The following is a 24,100-nucleotide window of genomic DNA, read 5'->3' as shown; positions in this document are numbered from 1 at the left end:
GAGCTGGGCAGCCCCCGCGGCGCCCCCTGGCGGAGGCGGGACCGGCTGCCCGCGCTCGCAGCGCCGCCGGGGCCCCCAGGCGCCCCCTCGCTGCCCCCGGAAGACCAGGGCGGCGTCCCCTCAGGCCCCGGGACGCGGCGGACCCCACGCGAGCGCCTCCGCCGCCTGGCGTCGCCCCTTTAAATGGCTCGCTGCCGGGATTGGCTGCCCTGGTGTGGGCGGGGCCTCGACGTCACGCCCCGCCCCCTAGCGTATAAAGCGGGCGGCGCGGCGGGGCGACGGAGGCCGAGTGCGAGCGGGAGCGCGGGCTGGCGGACGGAGCGGCGGCGCCTGCGCGGTGCGGCCCCCACCGGGCGCGGAGCCAGCCGGGACGGACATGCGCGGGAGGGCGCCGGGGGGCAGCCGCGGCTCCGCGGGGTAAGGGGCCTGGGCCGGGGGGAGGGCGGCGCCGCGCCCCCGCCGCTCGGGCCGCGGGCGGCTCCCGCGCAGGGCGGGTCCCAGAGGGTCGCCCAGCGCGGCGTTCCCCCGGGAGGGACGGGCGGAGGGAGGGAGGGAGGGAAGAAGGGGCGGCTGGGCGGGCCTGGGGGCCCTCGCCTCCCCGCCGCGCACCGGGCGCCCGGACGCGCCTCGGCCGGAGACCGGTCGCCTGAGGGGCGCGGGCGCCGGGGCGGGAGCCGGGTCCCGCGGGGCTGCGGCGGCGGCCTCGCCGTCCCCTTCCCCGCAATGGAGCGGCCCCGCGCCGCCGCCGTCCGCGGTGGAGGCTGCGGGGTGGGCGCTGCCCGGCCGGCCCCGCAGGCGGGTCTGCGGCTCCTCCCGCGCCCCGCGCCTCCCTCCGGACCCTCTCCCTCCCGGCCGGCTCCGGGCGAAGGGCCGGCGGCCCATTGGGCCTCCCGGCGGACGTGTGTGTGTTTGTGTGTCTGCTCCGCCGGCTCCTGCGAATGGGACGCCTCCTCGGCCGCGATTGGAGCCGGCGCTGGCTGAGGCTTTATGAGGGTTTCGTCATGGCGTGAAAGAAACCAGTCTCTTACCTGATTAAAAAAAATACATATATATATATGAATAGATTGTTAGTCATAAACTTAAGTGCAGGCAGAGCAGCGACTGTAGCTTTAAAAGATGTGCGGTGACTTCGGGGACACCTGCCGCACAGGTAGGGCAGGACCGGTTTCCAGGCAACTGTCAGGGTGAGGGAAGGTGAGGCCAAAGCGCTTTCTTCTTCTTCTGCTTCTGCTTCTGCTGCTGCTGCTGCTGCTGCTGCTGCTTCTTCGGGGCCGGTGTGGTGCGCAGTGTGGAGCCTTCACAGATCATTCGAATGTGTTTGCCGAGGAGACAAACGTCTCAGTTCCCCACAGTCTCCCCTTTTTGTTAAAACTGCTTTTCCCCGCTCCGTCTGTCTGTCTCTCTGCGTGTCTGTAATTACACAGTTTTGAGTGAAGCTGTATTTAAACAGATCAAAGACGGGCTAGGTACCCATTTGAGGAAATGACCAGATTTGGGTAAGACCAAAATAAAAGCCGGTTTCATGTTTCCACGCTGACTGTGGCCGGGATGCGAGCTGCCGGGCGCTTTCCCAAAGAGAAACGGAGGCTTAGCTCGGCCGTCAGCGCGCCGTCCTCCCACTGCTTCTGTGTTTTTTATCGATTTCAGAGAGGAGAGGGAGAGACATCCATGATGAGGGAGAACCATGGATCCGCTGCCTCCTGCACGCCCCACACTGCGGATCGAGTCCACAGCCTGGGCCTGTGCCCTGACCGGGAATCGAACCGTGACCTCCTGGCTCCGAGGTCACACTCGCGGGCCGGGCCAGCCTGGTTCCAGTGGCTGTCCGCTAATAGGTGCCAGAGGTCTTGGACTAACAATGTACAACCTGACACACATTAGATTGTAAACTCCTTAAGGGCAGGGCCTCTGCCTTGCACAGCTTCCATCTTTTAGGCCCGGGCACATAGTTAATGGTTGATAAATAACTGCACGAAAGCAGATTTTACATTTTAAAGTTCAGCAGAAATGAATCAGTGGCTGATAAGGGTCGCAGAGCACACCTGTAGTTTAGTGACGGATAGGAAATGTCCGAGTTATCCCTGTTTTGTTAGGTAAAAATTACACTTTCCATGAATTGTCTTTCCTTCTTCCAGCTCCCTAAAAACAGGTCTCTCTTCCTCTGAGACTTAACGATCACACCGCAGACCCAAGCGTTGTGTGACTGTAACTCTTAACTGCCGCTTCTCCGAAGCTGAGCCACATCACACTTGCTCTGCTCACGCTGACGGGAGCTTCCCGAAGCCGGTTGCTAAATTACAGGTACAACCCAGCACGCCTGCAACCGACCTGACTGGCCACATGCCATCCGGTTGCTGTAGAAAGGGGCAGAGGAGGGAGGAGGTGGTGCCGGGTAATTCCAGGAGTTTGAACGTCCTGGGCTCCCTCTGCCAGAGAAACAGCTGCTCCCATTCGGCCAGGCCCGCAGCACCCTCCGTGCAGGGCGGGCCCCCTCCATGCCGGGCGGACCGCGCTGATGGGAGCCGAGGAGCAGCCCTGATAAGCAGTGCCGTGTGGCATCCCGGCCTCGCTGGCACAGTGGAAACACATGCTTTGTGCAGGCAGGTGGAACGGGGGTTTCAGGTTCTGAGTGTAAGTTTGGTAGAGAAGTTGGGCCCGGCCGTGTGACTCAGTGGCAGTGTTGTCCGGCTCACCAGAGGGTCTCAGGTTTGATTACCGATTAAACACTCTGAAAACCATCCTCTGGTGAGGTTCGGCAACAACAGAGAGGTTAGTCTGAAGGTAAGGGAAAGTTAGTGCCAGCTCCCAGCTCGGAGGCTCAGAGAGGAAACAAAGGATTCTGAGTGGAGTCATTGCTGAGACTTTAATCCGATCCCTGTGCCGTCACACAGGGCAGTGTTACTAACAGGCCACTTCCGGGCTGCAGTGAATACTCGTTTAAATACGGGTTCTGGCCCCATGTTTAGGCCTCTTCAGCTCCTCATGCCACAGTTCAAAAACCATCACCGTTAGAGAGGAACCAGGAGGATGGTCAGGATGGAAGACAGTGTCCATGGCTCTGAGGAAAGACCCTGAAGGAGAATCTGGACCAGTCAGATTGCCTAAAAAATACTACCCCGCCTGGGGGCGCTGCTGTGACTGCCTCTTTCCACCCTTTGGATTTTATACCAAACCCACTGATGCCGGCTTCGGGGCTCAGTGGGTGAGCATCGACCTATGAACCAGGAGGTCACGTGCCGGGCTGCAGGCTCCCAGTAAGGGGCCGACTGAGCTTCTCATCTTATGTTTCCATTTCTCCCTCTCCCTTCCTCTCTGAAATCAATAAAAATACATTTTTTGAAAGTTACCTGCAAGTCCGAGCAGGAGTGGCCCGGTTGGTTGAGCGTCATCACATGCTCAGAAACATGACTAGCTGGAGTCCAGTCAGAGCACATACCTGGGGTGCTGGTTCGACCTCCAGGCAGGGAGTGCTAGAAGGCAACAGATGGATGTTTCTCTCACATCAGTGTTTCTCTCGTCACTCTCCCCCTTCCCTCCCTCCCTCTCCCCCTCCCTCCCTCCCTCTCCCCCCTCCCCCTCCCTCCCTCCCACCCTCCCCCTCTCGTGTCCTCAGGTGAGAGTTTAAGTCACCCGCAGAGGCCTTCCCTAGCCACCTGTGCGAATGGCTCTGGCTCCCGGCCTCGTGCTGTTCTGCGTCCTTGGGAGGCCTCACAGTCCGAAATGGCTGCTTTGACTGTTGTCTCCCTCACCAGTTTGACTCCTCATTGCTGAGCATGGTGTCTGGTCCAGAGGAAGCATTTGGTAACCATTGGTGAAAGGAATTAACCCCTGCCCTCTAGGGCTTGTGAGCAACACTGAGTCCAGTTCCTGTTTCTCTCGGAGCCGCTCGTAGCCGGCCGTCCATCTCCGCGTCCCTCTCCCCGTCTGTAAACAAGGTGTCAAAGGAGGACCAGGGTCGCCCCGCACAAAGCCACTCTGCAGGGAGAGGCAGGCGAGTGGCCGGGAAATGCGGGGTCCTGGGCGGCTGCACAGGAAGTGGTGCTTCGTTTCCTGTTTGAAATGGAGCCTGATCCCCTCTTCTCACAGGGATGTTGAGGGATCGAGTGAGATGATGGTGAGAAAGTGCTTTCCAATAGGCCTGTGCTGGGGGAGGCCCGCTGTGCGCTGCCTGGAAGGAGGGTGGGGTGGGGTGGGGTGGGGTAGGAAATGGCCACTGGTCCTGGTGAAGACGCACATGGGGCGTTGAAATGGTGCATGATGGGGGCTTGGGGGCCCGCACCGTTAGAGATGGAGCTACCAAAGAATTGATTAAAGGAGTCGGAGAGCTTAATGCCTTCACCGCCCTTGATTTTATTTTTGTTAATCCTCACCTGAGGATATTTTTCCCATTGATCTTTTTTTTTTTTTAGAAAGAGGGAGGGAGGGAGGGAGCATCCGTGTGCATCCATTGGTAGCTTCCCACTCACCACACAGGGATCAAAACCTGCAACTTAGGTATGTGCCCTTGACCAAAATGAAATCAAGACCCTTTGGTTTGCAGACCAACACTCTAACCACTGAGCCACATCAGCCAGGGCTCACCCACCCTTTCAGGGGAGATGAAGGGACAGGAAATGTCTATGGTGGTCAGAGCGCACCTGCCGGGTACCCGAGGGGTTGAAGAGATGGGGGGACTTTGACACCAGGCTCCCACCGTCGCCAGACGTGACCTTTGCCTCCGATCCTCACCTGAGACTGAGGGAGTCATAGCCTCTCCCCAGGGCTGAGGGTTAAGTAAGTTGGTATAAACGGAGCTCAGCACAGGCCTGTCCAGTAGGGTCCGGTGCGCTGTGCTCCCGTGACTGTCCGGAGTGGCTGGCCCCGGTGGCTTTGTGATGCTCGGAGTGGATCTGAACTTCTCAGGGTTTGCTTCCATCACCAGACCACGTGCTGCTGTCACTGCCCCTCCCCAGAGCGCAGAAATGGTGCGCAGGTTGGGAGGGAGGGAGGAAGGAGCTCCCGCCTCCCAGGAAGGACGCAGCGTGGCCGCCCTGCGCTGGCCTGCAGGAGTCGGGTCCGTGGTGATGACCAGGGTCGGGAGCGAGGAGGTTTCCTAACACTTAGCGAGGGAATATTCCCAATTATTCAAGAAGTTAGGTCACTGAGCTTTTCACCTTTCACTTAGCCTTTTTTTTTTTTTTAATATATTTTATTGATTTTTTTTTTTTGCCCCCCTCCTTCCCTCCCACACATCCCCTCCCTCTCACCTTTCACTTAGCTTTGATTCTGACCATCTGAAGGGAAATTGCCTTCCTGTTGCCTCCGGTTTATCCTTTACAAACAGGCCCGTCTGTGCCAGGCATGGGGACACGTCAGTCCGAACCGCCCCAGCTAACTTCCATCTTCACCGGAGCCGACCAGCTCAGCTTGCATTGGTGCGCGAGTATTTAATTACATTTTATTGACATAATGCAAACCATGAAGCCGCTGAGCTCCAATGTGAAGGCTGCACACACCCCAGGAGCGGGGTCCTCCCGGCCTGGCCCCCCCAAACCATCACCCAGGAGGGACCCTGTGGGCCTTGGAAGCCTTTGCTGAGGTAGCACTGAAGGTACAGTGAGTGTCAGACGAGTGAGTTCCCTCCTATTGATCACATCCCAGTCCTCGCCCTGGCCCGCTCAGTGGTTAGAGCGAGGCATCAGCCCCCGGGAGGGTCACGTTCAGCCCCAGTCACGGCATGTGCCTGGGCTGCAGGTTCGATCCAATCCATTGTCTCTCACGTCGATGTTTCTCTCCCCTCCCCTCCCCCTCCCACTCCACTCTAAAATCAATGGAAAAAATATCCGTGGGGGAGGATTAACAAAAAATAAAAAAATTACAGTTCCACACGAGTTCAAATGGCTTGGCTACTAGTGCTTCAGACACGAATCTTTATTCTTATTTCAGAAGGTAGATAAACATGCAGGTGTCGGTTTACGTGGGGAGGTTTAAAATCATGGGGTTTGCCGTGTTCCTAAATCAGTTTCTTTTTACACACTTTGCCCCTAAGTGTCCTCCCTTCCGTCCCCGTGGGTCGGGGAGTAGCTGTGCAGGTAATTGTTAAATGCAGCTGAAAAGACCACTTATCGCCCTGAATAAACAGAAATCAGGTTCTAAAACCAGATTGAGAGAAGGAAATTACATCACACTTTTAAATAAGGAAGCGCTGGGCAGAACTGGATGAGTCGAGTGACAAAAATGTGCCCCTCCTCCTCTGTGGGCTGCTTCTGCGATTTATTAATGAGATCTGGTGGCCAGGTAAGCAGATCTAGGTTATTGTCTTAAGGTAGCCCGGTTTTTTAAAGTTCCAAAGAGACCGTCCAAAGGTGAAGTTCACCTTAAGGAACCTGCAGGGTGCTTACGGCGTTGTTTTGACTCTAACCGTAAAGAGACAGTAGGTGCCTTATCAGCCAGAAGAAGTAACGTGGGAGCCAGGGGGGACCCCGTTTTCAGGAGCGCCCCGACTGCCTTAAGTGAACACCAGCTGAGCGCTCGCTGTTCCCGGGGTGCGCACTGGCCACTTTGGTTTGGGCGGAGGATGGGATGGCACGTGCCTGCCTGCTCTGCCCTGAGTGGCCCTTAGAATCCTCTCTTTTTTCCTTGGTTCTCTGCTGATTTGTAGTGTGTGTGTCTTTCGCATAATCCCCCCCCCCTTTTTTTTTTTAAAGAGATGAGTTTTCTCAACATCCACGTCACTATTGGACACTGGTGCGGGACTTCCCGGGAGCCAGGCTGTCCTAGATTCGGAGAGTGGGCAGGAGCAGGTGGCTCAGCTGGCCCTGAGGAGCAGTGAGTCCTCAGAGACCCGGGGGAGGAGGAGCTGGGGCCCGAGCGGGGCAGCCAGTGAGCAGGAAGGAGGACCATGGAGCTGGGGGGCTGAGCTAGAGCGGCTGAGGCTCAGGTTAAAAACGGCCCCTCTAGGAGAGTGGGCCTCCTGACCAGCGGTGTTCAGCCTGTTCACCTCATGGGACATCAACTACTAAAATTCTGCTGCATCAGAAAATACGTTTGGGGCTATAATGATGGTTCGTTCACACTGGATGGCTGTTGCTGTGTTGGCTTTTGTCATTTTTTGGACAGTTTTTTAAGGGAAAAGCGGTCGGTGCCCCTACTGAATCGTCAGGTATCACATGCTTTAAACTAGGGGTGTCGAACTCAATCAGAGAAGGGGCCAAAATCTAAAATCCAGCCTAAATTGCGGGCCGAATGGTTTACTGAACAGTCATAAACTGTCATTGTGATGGAAACGCAGCGGAGTGCAGTGTTGACAGCACGGTGCGGGCCACATTGCAAGGCCTGGTGGGACGGATTTGGCCCGCGGGCCTTGTGTTTGACACATGTGCTTTAAACATTCTTGGGGCACCAGCTGCACATCGCTGACCTAGACCCCGAGCTGGCTGGGAAAGTGGGCGGGGTCTGAAGTGAGTGACAGGAGCCCGGTTTGTAGAGTTGGGGGTGCCAGAGGACCACCCACATGCAAAGATCACCACCAGACAATGGAGCCAGGATTGGGGCGCTCTGTGCAGAGGTGAAGGATTAAAATGGAGAGGGGGGTCTAAAAGGACCCCCCCCCCCCCCAAGAAACGTGCTGGGAAAAGTTCGCATCTGGGACGGCATCAGCTGCATTTGACACTGGAGCCGAGCTGGGTGTCAGGAAGGGAGCAAGCCCCGGGCCGGGACCGGCTGCCTGGGCGCACACAGGCCCTCTGCCCGCAGGGGCCGGCTTCCCGCAGGGGCTGTGTGCTCCTTCCTCTGACGGCTGTGAGGAAGGAAGCAGGCTTGGAAGCACTGCAGCACGTTTCCTCTCTAACCTGAGGGTGACCGAGGGCTCACCCCCACCCCCACCCCCACCCAGGCCGGTGGCTGCATACCGGAGACCTGCGAGCGCTGCAGGCGGCTCAGAGGCTCACCCTCAGTTTACCGTCCGCGGGCACGGACCACGCGGGCGGGTTGCCCCCCTGATCCGCAGCGTGGAGTGTTTTCCGAAAGAAGAGCATAAAATTATATTGCCCTCCGCGCTCCCTGCTAGCGAGTAGGAAGTCCGACGTTTCATAACGCGTTGTTCACAATCCCCCATTGAGCGGCGGAGGCAGGTTGCCTCCGATGAATGCACAAAGACACCATTGTGGCCAGGAGCGAGCTGGCGCAGCGAGCACAATTCTTTTTAGACTAGAAAAATTTTTTTTCTTAAGAAAGCTAACAAGTAGGTGATGGGAACAATGAGTGAAAAATAACTTTTTCTAGAACACACACATAACTTCCAGGGCCACTGGGATGTAAGCTTCGGATCGAGGCGATTTTGCAGAGGCTACAGTGGTTACACAATCGCCCTGTTGAAAGCTCAGATGTCGGTGGTGAGGAGCCGACAGGCGGTAATTACTAGCCCTTGGCCCGCGGACAGGTGGGGGCTGGGCTCGCCGGCCCGCCCTGCCATCTGGGCGCAGCCTCCCCACGTGGGCCCCGCCGCCGTGCTCCTGCCCACCCGGTTCTCACGTGGAGGCGGCAAGCGCTCGCCCGGGGTCTGCAGTGCCTGCAGGCGCCTGCAGTGTGTGTTCCCTGGCGTGGGGTTAGATTGCTCCCAGCTTTCCTGATTCCGGTGGAGGAGGAAAAGCACTGCATCTCAGTGATCTGGAAACCAAACCTCCCGCTGACTGAGCTTCACCCAGTGATGTTTTCTTCTCTAGAGAGCGACTGAATACTCTGAAATTCTGTGCTAACCTGTTTGACTCCCTGCCTGAGACTTAAACATATTTATCCATCTGTCTATCTCTCTTCCTCTCTCTCTCTCTCTCTCTCTCTCTCTCTCTCTCTCTCTCTCTCTCTCTCTTTCTCTCTCCCCTTTTCTGTGGAAAAAGCAAACCCTGTGCATGTACGTTCTGACACCGATGGCAATAATAGACGTCACTATACAGTCACGGACTGAGCTCCCTCTGGGCAGCGATGGCTAATGATGGGACCAGCCTGTATCTGAGCTCAGTCAGCTCAGAGGGGTCAGATCTGTCCCTAAATCAAAACAAAAAATAGCCTGTTGCCCCCTCCCACCCCAGGTCTGGCACACCACCCTCGGTGTGCACGCTTTCGGCGAGAATGTGAGAGCAGTGTAGAGTGTACGCACACATCTCCGAGGGGCTCTGCACACAGCTGGGTCCTCCCCCGTAGGTTATCTGAAGACGGCGCCCACAGAGATGCCAGTCACGTTGGCATTGATGTGATCGTGAACAATAAAGGAGCGTTGAGAAGAGGCAGAGGGCCTGGCCGGGCCAGTGACAAGCGGCATCCTGTCCCTGACAGGCCGCTGGTCTGATGTCCGGGCGGGCGTGGAGGTTCAGGTTCAGTGCCCAGTTGGGGTACATCCATAGGCAACCGATCGATGTTTCTCTCCCCCACTCCCTCCCTCTCTGGGAGAGGGAGGGGTCCCTGAAGCCGAGGAGTCGCTGGCCTCCGTGCCCAGGCCTTGCAGCAAGGCCCTCAGAGAAGGGAATGTGAAGAATGCTCAGGCCGGGGAAGCCGGCCAGCCGCCCGCAGCGGCCAGCGGGCAGGACCTGGTTTTACAGGATCGGGAAGTTGGTGTCTGCCTGCCTGTGTTCCTTTCTCCTGAGAAGGCGTCCCCGGAGGGTTTGTCTTCCCGGGCCAGCCCTGGGATACAGCCCCCGAACTGGTGCTGGCTGTGGGCTAGCGAGGCGTGGGCTTCGTGCGCCCGTGACTGTATAGTGACAGGGGGAGTGGTGAGCGTCCAGGGGGCTGCCCCTGCACCCCACCAGGAGGGCCCCTCTTCCTGGCCACGGGTATTTCCCTCTGCTCAAAGCACTGCACGTCTTAGACCAGGACTGGGGAAACTTGCTTTCAGTGTGTGCGTTTGAAGTTCCCTCACAGGAGGGAGGAATGGCTGTGCCGGGGAGAACCGGGGAGAATGTGTCTCTGTGCGGCGCTCGGATGCCGTAGGGGGTTACTGACGGTGTTTCTGAGCTGTCTCTGCACCTCTCATCCTTCCCCCCCTCCAGGGACCAGATGCTGCTCGCCGCCTGACGCCCACGGTGCAGGATGTCCACCGCGGGAGTCGCTGCCCAGGAGATCCGCGTGCCGCTGAAGGCATTTCTGCACGATGGCCAGGCCCTGGGGAGCCTGAACGCATGCTGGGGCCGCCGCCGGGAGCTGGGGAAGTGAGTGGGGGCACAGGGGGCGCGGGGGGCGTGGGGGGCGCGGGCTCTGCGGTGGATGGAGCGGATGGGGTGGGGTGGGTCACTGGTCTCTGACTGAGATGTCTTTGCTGCATTTCAGTAACTTCCTGAACATCCACCCTATCGCCATGGCCTACAGCCTGAAGGCGACCACTCAGGCCCACCTGATGTCTCTAGGTACGAGTCCTGCAGGTCCCAGAGGGCGGCCCGGGGGAGGGAAGGGGGCGGGTGGGGGGGTGGGGAGGTGGCAGGTGGCAGAGGGCTGTTAGCGGGTCCAGCTTTGCTCTTTAAAAAAGAGGAAACAGCCGAAACTGGTTTGGACTGAAAGGTCCCAGGTTCGATTCCAGTTGGGGGCATGTACGTTGGTAGCGGGCACATCCCCGGTAGGGGGTGTGCAAAAAGCAGCTGGTCGATGTTTCTCTCTCATCGATGTTTCTAGCTCTCTCTCTCTCTCCCTTCCTCTCTGTAAAAAATCAATAAAACATATTAAAAAAAAAAAGAAAAAAAAAAGAGGGAACAACCTGACTGTTCCAGCAGCAGTGTGCCCCCTGGTGGCAGCAGGTCTGAAGATACCCTGTCCCTCTCACACTCACGTCCCTGGTCCCGGGCAGGAAGCCCCGCAGGCGGTCTGTCCGGCCGCGCACAGCCGTGTGCGAGGGCACAGGAGTGGGGATGTGGGCGGGAGCTCGGAACGGCGCACAGTACACCACACGGCCCTCATCATGTGGCCGTCCTATCCCTTAGGTTTTTGCCGGGAGCTGCTGTCACACTGCAGGCTGCCACCCTCGTGGGGCTCCCTCTTATCTCGGCCCCGCCCTCTTGTGACCTGGCGCTGCGGGTGGCACTCAGGGAAATTATATGCTGCCGTCTTCTGCGAATTGTGCACATGTCACAGAACCTGCCTGCGTGTGTAGGCGTGTGCCCTGCGCATGTGGGGGAGATGGAAGAGATAGTCTGTTCTTTGAACCAGATCATGTGCGCTCACAATCTCCAGCTAATTACACCTGTGGGGCGGCGCCGTGTCCGCGGCCCGTGACGGTGCAGGCGGCCGCCCCAGGAGAGGGTAGGCAGTGGGCTGCCCCCACGCGGGCACTGCTGGTCCTCACTACCCCGTCCTTTGCAGGGCGCGCCTCGGCACCTGCCCCGACCAGCGGCCACCGCCTCGCTGAGCACGGCCCCTCTCAGAAGCCCAGCCTGCCCCCGCTCGTCCTGCCCCCGAGCGACAGCGCGGGGCCCCTCGACGAGGACCCGGTGGTGTGTGGCTTTAAGAAACTGTCGGTCAACGGGGTGAGTGCCCCCACGCCCCCGCTCACGCCCATGAGGAGCGGCCCGTCCCCCGTGCCCTGCGTGGCGGGCTCCCGGCCGCTGCCCCCGCTGCCCATCTCCGAGGGCCTCTCGCTGGACGACACGGACTGCGAGGTGCAGTTCCTCACCTGCTCCGACACCGCCTTGCTCCTGGGAGACGGCGCGGCCCCCGAGTTCAAGCACGGCGCGCCGGGCCGGCGCAGCTTCCGCGGCTGCGGGCAGATCAACTACGCCTACTTCGAGACCCCGACGGTGTCCGTGGTGGACCTCAGCCAGGCCGCCGAGCAGACGGCGGGGGCGCAGCCCTCGGACCCGCCCGCGCCGCAGAGCCACCGGCGGCTCCGGCGGTCGCACTCGGGCCCCGCCGGCTCCTTCCACAAGCCGGCCGCCAGGGTGCACGGCCCCGTCCCCCGAGCCTCCCCCCACCCCGACACAGACAAGCCCGAGGTGCCCCCGCGGGTCCCCATCCCCCCGCGGCCCGTCAAGCCCGATTACAGACGGTGGTCGGCGGAGGTCACGTCCAGCACCTACAGCGACGAGGACAGGCCCCCCAAAGTGCCGCCCCGGGAGCCCCTGTCACGGAGCAACTCCCGCACCCCGAGCCCCAAAAGCCTTCCGTCTTACCTCAACGGCGTCATGCCCCCCACACAGAGCTTCGCCCCGGACCCCAAGTACGTCAGCAGCAAAGCGCTGCAGAGACAGCTCAGCGAGGGCTCCGCCAGCCGGGCGCCCTGCATCCTGCCCATCATCGAGAACGGGAAGAAGGTCAGCTCCACGCACTACTACCTGCTGCCCGAGCGGCCGGCCTACCTGGACAGATACGAGAGGTTCTTCACGGAGGCCGAGGAGGCGAGCGCCAGCTCCCCGGCACAGCCCTTCCCCGCCGACGGCGGCCTCGCCACGGCCCCCGGGGCCAGGGCGGACGGGGGCGGCCATGCGAAGCGGAAACACTTGTCCTACGTGGTTTCTCCGTAGCCCCGGTCCCCGTGCAGCAGAGGGTGGAGTTTTCCAGTCTGAGGTCCAGGGAGGAAGTTCCAGGTGCAGAATAAACTTGAACTCTGTGCAGAGGTGCTGTCATGCTGAGGACCCCGTGTCCAAGCCCACTGAGGTGTGAAGGGCAGACGGGGGGACACTCACGCCCACAGCATATGCCGTAGGAAACGCGCAGCCTAGCCATAGCCGGTTAACCAGTTAGTCACGTCTCAGCGATGTGTCTGCAGAAGAAAACGCAGCCGGACCAGGGCTCCTGAGAGACCGCACACAGCGAAGGAAGCACGCACAGTGTTGGGAGTCACAGAGGATTATTTTTGCCGAGACGTTTGGAGATTTCTGGCTCTTTGGTCTTCATGTTTGTTGGATGTATTTTGCAGCCTTTTCCGTGGGGAGCGGGTGTGTCCTTACCGTGGCTGTACCTTCCCAGTTAAAACTGCCCAGACCCGAGACGTGCAGACTTCACTTCCTGTCGCTGCGGGGGACGGGCAGCTTACCTGGCAACCATGCTTCCACCCGGACGTGTCCCGCTCCTCTTCCTTCAGCCCAGTGGCCACCGTCACGCTGCCTCAGAAACGGGGGACGTGGTGGGCTCCACGCTACGGGTGTGCCTCTAAGCAATGATGAAACAGCCACATGACTGAGAGTGACTGGGAATGTGTGTGTTGGGGTTTCAGACTATTAATAAACATACAACACAAGCTGGCCTTGTGTTGCTGGTTCCTACTCAGTATTTCCCGGGAATTGTCGGCTTTTGAAGTAAAGCCTCTGACCAAGAGCGACTGTGTCTTAATTCGAGCGTCCCGTCAGCACCACCTGCTTCCGGGCCCACGGCCGCGCTCACACTGCCTGCACAGCCCCGCTGTCCCCGCACAGTCCGGCCGGCGGCCGAGGCGCTCCCCGCAGAGGTGCGTGGCCGCGACGCTCGCGCCAGTTCAACAGCTGTTTACAGTTCCACTGCTGCGTACTGTCTGCGCTCCGTGAAGCGATGTTAGTCTGAACTAAATGAAGGTTAAACCATGCTTTAGGAAAATGCACTGATGTCTGCATTACGTGTACAGTATTGGACAAAGAATTTATCCATTTTTGTTGCATTATTTTGAATATTGTCTTCATTTTAATAAAGTTACAGTACTTATTTATGATACTGTTAACAGTGTTTCTTGCCTACACGCTCATGACCTCTGGTGGGACACAGTCAGAGCCAGGCTGTGTGAACCCTGCCCTTCAGCGAGGCAGACTGGCCCCATGGATGACAAAGTACTGTCTTTCCACAACTTGATCTGCATCTCATTTATTTGCCTTTTGCCCTTCTCCACTGCCTTTGCTTTGTATTGTGGTGGAAAATATAAAGATAATTATAGTCTAACTAGAAGCCCAGTGCACAAAATTCAGGCATTTGGGGGGGGGGGCGGGGGGATTCCTTAGCCCAGCCTGCACCCTCTTGCAGTCCAGCAGCCCTCAGGGATGCCCAACTGCCGGCTTAGACCGCTCCCTGAGCCATCAGTCGGACATCCTTAGTGCTGCTGCAGAGGCGGGAGACGCTCCCACCACCAGCCATGAGCCCGGCCAGCTCTGGTGGAGTGGCGTGCCCCCTTGTGGGAACACACGGACCATCAGGGGCAGCTCCTACATTGAGTGTCTGCCCCCTGGTGGTCAATGCATGTCATAGAGACTGGTCGTTCTGCCCTTTGGTCGATTTGCATATTAGCCTTTTATATAGGAATTAGAGTCCTGATGCACAAAATTCGTGCAAGAGTAGGCCCTTGTGGCCGCCTCAGTCCTGCAGCTGCAGTCCTGGTTTCAGCTGGAAGGTTGTCCAGACAGCCATTCAGTTGATTTGCATATTACGCTTTTATAGATTTTTTTAAAATATATTTTTATTGATTTCAGAGAGGAAGGGGGACAGAAACATCAATGATGAGAGAGAATCATTAGTTGGCTTCCTCCTGCCCACCTCAGTCTGGGGATCGAGCCTGCAACCCGGCCATGTGCCCTTGACCAAGAATCAAACCATGACCACCTGGTTCATAGGTCGATGCTCAACCACTGAGCCATGCTGATCAAGCAGTTTATAGTCTAATTTTTAACTTAAGATCAGTTCCACATCTGTTTCCCTCTTACCTTTGGGGTTGCCTTTGATTTTAAGACAACCCGCATTTTCCTGTTATTTCCTGCCTGTGCTGATGTGTGCAGCCATGCTAACACCATGTGACCAGAATTCTGTCCACAGCACCGTGTGCCAGTTCAGTCCTCAGCCCGCACACTGAGCCACGTGCCCTCAAGCATTCTCACGACATCGCTCAGCCTCGGCCGACACAGCTGCTGCACAGACAGTCCCAGTGGGGAGAGCTGTCTGTCTGCTGCCACTTGTGCGCTGAGGCCTGGAGGCAGGTATTATCTGGAAACAAAGTCAGGTCAGGAGACAGGCTCCAGTTCTGCCCTCACCTCCTGCCGGAAGGCTTCCCTTCGCTTAGAGCCTCTTTCCGTCAGCACGGGCCCAGGCGGAGCCGGACAGTGCCCTGCGGACCCGAGGGCTGGGTCTGGAAGGACGGGTGGCAGGAAGCAGAGCTGTGGTCAAGGGGACTCTTGTAAGTCAACTCCAAATCAGGTAAATGTTAGTCTGCCCAGGCCGCCATCATCGGAATGCACTGCCTCTCTTATTTTCACCAAGGTCCTCACACTAACAGAAGTTACATTCTGTTTACGTCTTCACTGTGTTCAAGAGGCTGTTTCTTCACTCTGAGGGTTCCTCATCCAGAAGAGAGGCCCATAGATCCTTCCAGAAGGTTTCATAGCTGGAGAAAGGAGAGCTACTCCATCTGTCAGAGCTATTCCATCTGTGAGAGCTACTCCCTCTGTCAGAGCTACTCCATCTGCCTCCTGATTCAAGAATCAAAACATGTACTGAGCTAGTCTTATTTTAGTTCTTTATTTCACCACATAACTTACAGTTTTAGGGTATATGGAGTCTTTTTCTTAAAAGACTCCATATACAGATGCATAGACAGGTGTTTGTGGTTTTTTTTTTACTTTTTATTTTCAAATAATTACAGATTCCCAAGAAGTTTCACAAATTCCCAGAGGTCCCCTTGTACCCATTCCCCCAATTCTCCCACTGCTACCATCGTATCTAATTACAGTCCGTTATCAAAACCAGGAAGTGGACATTGTCACTATATAGATAGAAATAGTGACTATCAAAACGGACTTCGGCTCTACTCTTTAATTTACAAATTAATATTGGCATTCTGCTAGGCATTTTGTGCAAAGCTAATAAAGCTTTAAAAACACGTTGCCGTGTAACTACGTTACGGTGATGGTGCTGAGAAGGTAAACTGAGGCTCGCGTAGACAGCCAAGGCTTTCTGCAGGGTCCACGTGGGTCAGCTCTCGTGAGCCAGCACTTCGCCCTGAGGGTGCGTGATCAGGTTTCCTTTAGAGCACATGTGTCAAACACAAGGCCCGCAGGCCAAATCCGTCCCGCCAGGCCTTGCAATGTGGCCCGCACCGCGCTGTCATCACTGCACTCCGCTGCGTTTCCATCACAATGACAGTTTATGACTGTTCAGTAAACCATTCGGCCCGCGATTTAGGCTGGATTTTAGATTTTGTCCCCTTCTCTGATTGAGTTCTTTAACCTACTTTAGAGGTTTGGGGCGCACACACCTGAGGCCTCCCTCCCGTCTTGGTAGACCAACCAGGAGGCGCCTGGCTCTCTAACCCGGGCCCGGAGCTTGAGGTGTTCGTGGGAGGGATGTTGATCCAGGTCGCGCAGGGGCTGGGTCTCAGACCACGGTTCCGGCCCTTTCCCTCCCCACACGGGAATCACGGCTTTTGAGAGAAGTTCTGGGGACTTACTTGGGGAAAGTTAGGAGCGGAGAACAGGGCAGAATCGTGGTCGGCAAACCGTGGCTCCTGAGCCACTTGCGGCTCTTTGGCCCCTTGATTGTGGCTCTTCCACAAAATACCACGGCCTGGGCGAGTCTATGTTGAAGAAGTGGCGTTAGAAGAAGTTTACGTTTAAAAAATTTGGCTCTCAAAGAAATTTCATTCTTACGATTGATATTTGGCTCTGTTGACTAATGAGTTTGTAGAAGATTCAAATGGGTCCCAACCGGCAGCCTCGCCTGTGCTCCCCTCACTACGGGAGCACAGGTGTCTGACGCTGTGGGAGGGTGTGCAGCCCGTGCTTTCCTTGCACTTGGAAGTTCGCACTGGAAGTCACTGCTGCCTGAGCCGCGGAGCAGCGCCCAGAGAGCGAGTGTCCACAGGCTCAGCGCCATGTCCGCGCCGGGCCAGCATGCTTGGCGGGATGCACCTGTCAGGACCCCGGCCACCCTGCCAGGACCCTTTGTTCCTCAAGGCCCACACCGCCTGGCAAGGAGATGGGGTCTGGGGTGGGGGAAGGCTGGGGCGGGGTTGACCTGCCGAGGAAGAGCTGAGCTCTGGCCACGAGGCCAGCGAGGGGGGTCTCCAGTGCCCTCACCCCTCAATCTATGAGTCCAGAAAACTGCCAGAGACCCAAGCATGTCGCCCCAGCAAGTTCTCCAGAACGACCCGGTGGCCACACATATCTACAGCTTCTGCCCCGCCCTCCCCCAACCCCGGAGTAAAAAGGCCGGTGGGAGGGCCAGTCCGCAGGAGAGTGCGCGCCGGCCTCCACGGCTGCGCCCCAGGGACACAGGCACCACCTTCATTCCTTGGAAATAACTTGGATCCCCGTCAAGCATCTTAACCACCGCCTGCTGTGTGTCCCCCGCGGTGGGCGGGGCCCCAGGCCGCCCCCGGACGAGGACACGCCCTCCTTGTGCAAGGCCGAGGCCGAGGCGGGAGGAGGATGGCGGTGTCTCCGCCCGGCCGCGCCCCGGGCTGTGCGCAGGAAGCGGTGGTGAGTGTGCCAGGTCCCCGCTGGCCCCGTGCTCCTGCGGGAGCCAGGTTCTTCCTCCGCGTGCTTTTCCACCGAGAGAGACCTCCGCGCAGGCCCTTGGCTGGGCAGAGCCTGGACGGCTCCCCGGGATCGGCCTGGCGCGGAGCCCGGCTCGCCTGCGCCACCGAGGGAACGTGCACCCACGGCCGCCCAGACGCGATAAGACTTGTCTGCGCATCACCGGGCCCGGAGCCTCTAATTACACGTCTGGGGCCGCCGGGGCCCGCGTGGCCAGCTCACAGCCCCGCCACGGGGAAGGCGCTGGGGCCCGCCCGCCCGCCCGCGGGGGGAGGCGCCGAGCCCGTGCGTCACGGCCGGCCACCGCAGGGTAATCACCACGTTCCAGCGACAGGAGTCCCTGTGACAGGCTGTCCTTCCTCTGCACGGCATTGCCACAGCGTTATCTCCCATCAGCGTTCCGGGCCCGGCTACCTCTGTGGAAAGTTCACCTCGGCTCCCCACCTGCTCCCAGCTCGTGCGGCAGGCGTCCCCCGAGCCGGCGTGCCGGTGCGACGGGACTGGCTGCGGTGTGTGATGATCAACAGCCACCAAGTTACCCAGGACGCGCCATCTGCCGCGGAGAGAAAGCAGGCAGCTGGGCGATGTCCTCACACCCCCCCGGGAGCCAGGAGGCCGGGTGTAAGGGAAAGGACGCCTGTCCGAAGCCGGGAGAAAGCCCTGTCCTGGGCCCGAGGCCCCAGGGCCGGGCTGGAGGCCGCGGAGGCGCCCTGGCTCAGCCTGTCCGCCCTCAGCGGTGTGGGAGGGTTGGAGGACTGCAGCCAGGAACCTGCTTTGTTTTTGTTTTTGAAGCTGCACCCCACCACCTTACCTCCCCCACCCCCCATACTGCGTGGATGCTGAATCAGTGCAGACGTGTCCTTACAAGAGCCCACACACGTGAGCGCTAAGAAGCAGGCGCCGGTCACCTGCTCACGGATAAGGATCTCATCAGAGATCGGCTTGGGCTGGAATGTTCGCTCCCAGGGGTTCCTCTGACACCTGCATTTTGCCGTTGGTTTTTAGAGTGTGGAAAGGAGAGAGAGAGAGAGAGAGAGAGAAGTCTATGTGAGAGATACATCGATGGGTTGCTTCCCACACAGGCCCCAGTCAGGGCCCGGGATCGAGCCTGCCACCGAGGTACATGCCCGGAATCCAACACGGGACCCTTCAGTCCATGGGCCTACGCTCTATCCACTGAGCCATACCAGCCAGGGCGTTTTCCTTCCCTTATTACAGGTGTACTTCACAGGTGTCTCAGATCCACCTCCTGACCTCCAAGGCCCCTCTCCTGACGGCCCGCCCCCAGGACATGGCATCTCCATCTGACCTGGAGTTCAAGCTGGCAATCAGGGATTACCCACCTCCCGCACGCGGCCCCGGCACCCTCAGGTGCCAGCAGCCACCCTCCTGGGCCTCTTCCTCCACGAGGGAGCGGGCACCAGGCAGGATCAGGGCCGCCTGGGCTCCGCGCTCCTTTCACCTCCGCCGGCCCCGGCTGCCCCCGCACGCCCGGCTCTCCCGCTCAGGCCCCTGCCTGCGTCTCGCTGCCTGGACCGAGCGTGAGCATCCTGGATGCCGCCCGCCTCCCACCAGCTCTGCAGGCACCCGTGGTCCCTGCGCAGACGCTCCCTCCCCCCCGCCTCCCCCGCCTCCTCCCCGCACGTGTCTTCTCGGGGCAGATGCTCCCAGTTTCGCCTTCCCTCCTCCCCCTCGACACAAGCTCTAGGAGGTCAGACGGTGTGACTCTCGGGGGCTCACAGCCCCCAGGCGGAGGCGGGCACACAGCACAGCGGGCACAGAGCGAGCTGCTGACGGGATGAACCCGAGACCTGTCACGGCCCACAGCCCACCACCCACCGCCGTGCAGTGCTGGCCTCAGCGCCCATCAGGCCGAGCAACTGCACGTGTCCCCTAAGGACTCACCTGCTGCCTCTGGTCCAGGGGTCGCCGAGCCGCCAGCGCTGCCCGCTCCGTGAAGATGCAGCCCGGCTCATGGCCCCACGCGTGGCTGCTCCGGGCGATCAGGAGAGGGGCACCGGCCCACGAGTCTGATACCAGCCGCCTGGGCTCCGCAGGTTCCGACGCCGTGCGAGCAGAGGAGGGAGAGCAGGACCGGGCCCACGACGGGCGGGGACTGGGGCCGTTCTGTCCGGCGGCCTGAGCCGCGGCTTTCGGAGGCCTGGCCTGCTCCGCTCCTGCGCGCTGGGCCCGTCACGCACGGGCCACGGACACAGGAAAGCAGGGCGGTGCTGGGTCCGTCAGCAGCCCAGTCCCGGTCAGCTCTCCACGCCCGTGTTGGAGCCGTTCTCATGTGACAAGGTGGCTGCCCGCAGCCCGTGTGTCTGCCCGCGCCCTCAGCCAGGCACCGCAGCACCGGCAGCAAAGGCCGCGCCAGGCTGGGGGGGGCGCTGCGGAGCGGCCTCACTGGGCTGGTCAGTGAAGGCTGATTGGCCTGGGCATGCCCTCCCAGGTGTGACCCTCGTCCGTGGGAGCGGGTGGTTCCCAGGCGAACAGCTGGGAGTTGTTACCCTAGAAACAGGCTGCACCCACTCAGAGCTCTCTGCCAGCCGGCTCCTCTGCATGGAAGAGGCCTGGTCCCAGCTCCACCGCCATGGCCCCCCCACAGCCCTGCCGCCCTCCCGGCCCGACCGCCCCCACAGCCCGGCCGCCCTCCCGGCCCAACCGCCCCCACAGCCCAGCCACCACCACAGCCCGGCCGCCCTCCAGGCCCGACCGCCCCCACAGCCCGGCCGCCCTCCCGGCCCGACCGCCCCCACAGCCCGGCCACCACCGAGATGCGGTTCACCCGAGTCATGGCAGCCTGTGATCTCATCTGCGCCTTTTGTCCTGGCTACACACGTGCTGAGAGGGGTTCCATGCGCATGCGTGAGAGTGCATGTCTGTGCGTGTGTGTGCAGGCTGGCCCACACCAACAAGCAATCCTCAGGGCCCACAGGTGAGGGCCCAGGCTCAGCCCACCCTCCCGGCTGCGGCCACACGCCCCAGCTGCTCCCTGTGCCCGACGCCAGCCACAGGTTGGGGTCCACACGCCCTGGTGGGTGGGAGCTGCTGGGACAGGACGGAGACCACAGGGCGTGAAGGCGGCATCACCACAGGGCAGGAGGCGGGCAGGGCAAGGCCTCAGGAGGCGTCTCCCTGGGGAACTGGCCCAGTGCGCTGGCAGGAGATAGGGTCCCCTCGTGGAAGCCCGAGGACGGACCTCTGCCTGACCCCGCGGGCGCTGGGGCCGCACTATGTCCCAACTGACTCAGTCAGGGCCTTCCCACCAGGGTCAGGGAGCTGCCGACAGGCCAGCCTCACCCACGGCATCCAGCCCCACCTCGGGCGGGACCCCAGAGCAGCCTCGCTCACACAGACACCACGATCACTGAGCCAGCCGCGGCGAAGACCAAGCACACCTCATTAAAAGCCATTGCCCCTCACTCAGCCAGCGCAGCCAGCCTGCTCAGAGCTGAGGACGAGTTTACTTTCACAAAAGAAATGGGAGAGAGAGAAGGAACCGGTAGTTTGCTCCGTCTGTTTATTCTGTAACGAGGTTCGGAAATGCGGGGACATCGTGGGGGGATCTGAGGAAGCCTGGCGCCCCTTTCCCAGGGCGGCGCCCGGCCTCCCCGCCAGCAGCACGAACACGAAGGGGGAGCAGGGCCGGGCTAGTCTCTCAGCACCAGCGGGGCCTTCACCTGCTCGGCCACCTCCTTGCCGCTCAGCGCCTCCACGATGGCCAGCGCGAACTCGAAGCTGGTGCCCGGGCCGCGGCTGGTGAGGATCAGGCCGTCCTTCTCCACGCGGCTCTCCGAGTAGCTGTAGTGGTCTGGGCGGGAGAGGACAGGGTTACGTCCTGCAGGCCACACGCACAGCGGGCATCGCTCAGTGATTCCACCCCTGCCCGCCATCACCGCTCATCAGCACAGCACGGACACCGAAACGGGCGCCCTCACGCCTGGCCCCGCTCCCCGTGCTAAGCGGGAGCCGTGTGCCTCGGCACTGGCACCACACAGCGGGCCGTGCCGGGAGGGAGGGGCAGGGGCTGTGGAGGGAGACCCCTGTTCTTTCTGCAAACACAGTCACAGGCAGTGTGCTTCGCCTCCACCTGAGCAAGACGCGGACACGGGGGATTTCTCCGCACGGCCTCCCTGCCCAGGTGGTCATCAGAACCGGCCCTCCCTGTCCCCTCACTCGCACGTGGAAGCCCCGTTCCGAGCTCACCGGGTCTTTCCTGCTCCCTCGCCCATTCTCTTCACTCACGGCCGCAGCGTCAACACAGGCCTGTGCCCTCCTCCCTCCCTCAGCCGCGGCTCCCGGCGCCCTGCCCGCAGGGACTGAGCTTGAACCGTCAGCTCCGGGCACTGCCTCTTCCACAGGCGGGCCCACCACACTGCTGGCCCCTCGGCCCCGGCTCGACGGTCCGTCCACTGCACCCGCTCAGCACCGCACAGGGACCGTCCCACAGGCAAACCACGGCCCGCCCGCTCTCCCCTCCAGCGCCTCGCCCTCGCCAACGTCCCCGGTGCCCAGGGAAGAGAGCCCGTCACGGTGCACGGCCGCCGGCCTGGCCCGCAGACGGCAGGGAAGGAACCGAGCGGGCAGGGGAGGGCGGCAGCAGGGGGAGATGGAGGTCTGAGGTTTGCTGAGGTGCAATGTCAGACCTCAGGGAAGAACTGGACAGAGAGGCATCAAGGATGCCGCCAGCTGTCTGTGCCAGGACTGAGGGGAGGCGGTGCCCGCAGCGACGCGGGACACGGTGACAGGGTCCTCCCTGAGCTCCGGCCCGCAGCACACACTCTCTGACCCCCCATTTTCTCCCCCCCCCCCACGCCCTCGCCCGGAGCCTGAGGACGCTCAGGAGAAGCTGGTAACGACCCCTACGCAGAAGCACGCAGCTGGTGTCACAATGGCTTTGGAAGCCGCACCGCGGCTCCTGTCCTTCAATGTGGTTCACACCACCTAACGGCGTCTCTTCATCTCCCAGGACAGGCCTCCGGTGGCTGGCGCGTCGTCTGTACACCGAAAGGTTACAGGTTCGACTCCCAGTCAGGGCACATACCAGGCTGCAAGTTTGATCCCGAGTCAGGGCATATACAAGAGGCAACCATCAGTGTTGCTCTCTTTAAAAATTAATAAAAACATTTCCTTAGGCCGGGACCGGTTTGGCACAGTGGATAGAGCATCGGCTTGGGGACTGAAGGGTCCCGGGTTTGATTCCGGTCAAGGGCATGTACCTTGGTTACGGGCATATCCACAGTGGGGGGTGTGCAGGAGGCAGCTGATCGATGACTCTCTCTCATCGATGTTTCTAACTCTGTCTCTCTCCCTTCCTCTCTGTATAAAATCAATAAAATACATTTAAAACAAACAAAAAAAACAAAAACATTTCCTTAGGTGAAGATTAAAAAAATAGCCCATCCAGCCCGGCTCAGTGGTGAGGGTGGACCTATGGGCCAGGAGGTCACAGTTCGATTTCCAGTCAGGGCACAGGCCCGGGTTGTGGGCTCCATCCCCATTGGGAGGCGTGCAGAAGGCAGCCAAACAATGATTCTCTCTCATCATTGATGTTTCTTTTTTTTAAAAAAAATATATTTTATTGATTTTTTACAGAGAGGAAGGGAGAGATATAGAGAGCCAGAAACGTCGATGAGAGAGAAACATCAACCAGCCGCCTTCTGCACACCCCCCACCGGGGATGTGCCCACAACCAAGGCACATGCCCTTGACCGGAATCGAACCCGGGACCCTTCAGTCTGTAGACCGACGCTCTATCCACTGAGCCAAACCGGTTTCGGCTCATCATTGATGTTTCTATCTTTCTCTCCCTTTCCCTTCTTCTCTGAAATCAATAATATATAGAGACTTTATATTTATATTTATATATTTTTAATCCAGAGACCTACTGAGATAACGGGACACAGTACATCAAAAACCTCCTTGTGACACTACTGCAGCCTCAGAGACCTCTGGTGTGAGAGGCTCTCATCGCCGACCTCATGCACTGACCTCACGTACGTGAGTAGGCCAGAGCATTCCCAATGCTAACCATGGGGTGAGCTGCCGAGACTGGGCAGCAGCAGGCACGATCCTAAATGGCTAGTTGCTCACTTAACAATCTCTTTAAGAGTAAATATAACAAACACCTTTAACTGGTTAAAGAAGTTTAAAGATGTTCCATGGAGCTTCTCAGAATTTCCACCAGGAAGAGCCGATGGTCCACCCTTATCCACTACCGCCCCCTCGTGGCGTCGAGGGGGAGAACAGCGCATGCCCACTCACTAGCAGGGGATGCCCAGGGCGAGGACTGGAACTTGTCAAACCCACACTCACAGCCCACCTGGCCGCAACGGGCTTCGGCTTCATTTTCTTTGCTCCAAGCAAACGCCCTGAAGACAGAAGTCTCTTTGGAGAAAACGCACCTGGGAGGCAACAGGTCCACAGGAGCTTTCAGTTTGACTTTTCTGTGGCCCTAAAACTGCTCTCAAAGCCTATTTAGAACCCTAATCCTAACCCTAACCCTAGCCCTAATCCTAACCCTAATCCTAACCCTAACCATAACCCTAACCCTAGCCCTAATCCTAACCCTAGTCCTAACCTTGAAAAACAAATTTTTAAAAAAATAAGCCTATTTATTTAAAAAAAAAACACCCAGCAATATACTGAGAAATGCTTCC

General features: G+C 59.3%; 2 protein-coding genes across 6 annotated transcripts in view; one reads left to right on the top strand and one right to left on the bottom strand.

The window, feature by feature from the left end:
• Positions 1 to 272: 272 nt before the first annotated feature.
• ERRFI1 (ERBB receptor feedback inhibitor 1) lies at positions 273 to 23,871 on the top strand. 3 transcript variants are annotated; one of them, XR_006739559.1, is made up of 5 exons: positions 273 to 417; positions 10,020 to 10,178; positions 10,297 to 10,373; positions 11,320 to 12,782; positions 12,817 to 13,636. XR_006739559.1 is itself a non-coding variant. In XM_045570580.1 (5 exons), exons 2-4 carry the CDS (start codon positions 10,060 to 10,062, stop codon positions 12,474 to 12,476), a joined length of 1,353 nt encoding a protein of 450 aa, XP_045426536.1. In that variant the 5' UTR covers positions 273 to 417; positions 10,020 to 10,059; the 3' UTR covers positions 12,477 to 12,499; positions 23,860 to 23,871. The 3 variants fall into 3 exon arrangements, 2 of the variants coding, with proteins under 2 accessions (XP_045426536.1, XP_036316774.1); XM_045570580.1 differs by lacking the exon at positions 12,817 to 13,636 and adding an exon at positions 23,860 to 23,871 and having other exon boundaries at positions 11,320 to 12,499; XM_036460881.2 differs by lacking the exon at positions 12,817 to 13,636 and adding an exon at positions 16,857 to 16,862 and having other exon boundaries at positions 11,320 to 12,499.
• The window catches only part of PARK7 (Parkinsonism associated deglycase), a 23,889-nt gene continuing 12,186 nt past the window's right edge, over positions 12,398 to 24,100 (bottom strand). For 2 of the 3 annotated variants that reach the window (XM_036460938.2, XM_045570582.1), the window contains one exon: positions 20,945 to 21,252. In XM_036460938.2, coding sequence (XP_036316831.1) covers positions 21,092 to 21,252 — 161 coding nt within the window. In that variant the 3' untranslated portion in view covers positions 20,945 to 21,091. Of the gene's footprint in view, positions 12,433 to 20,162; positions 20,183 to 20,944; positions 21,253 to 24,100 lie in introns of those variants that run through there. The other variant, XM_045570581.1, reaches the window with a different exon arrangement.

This window comes from Pipistrellus kuhlii, unplaced genomic scaffold (assembly GCF_014108245.1).
Source record: "Pipistrellus kuhlii isolate mPipKuh1 unplaced genomic scaffold, mPipKuh1.p scaffold_m20_p_34, whole genome shotgun sequence".
Taxonomy (NCBI): Eukaryota; Metazoa; Chordata; class Mammalia; order Chiroptera; family Vespertilionidae; genus Pipistrellus; species Pipistrellus kuhlii.
Note: the sequence above shows the minus strand (reverse complement) of the source record. Positions and strands in the feature narration are given on the sequence as shown.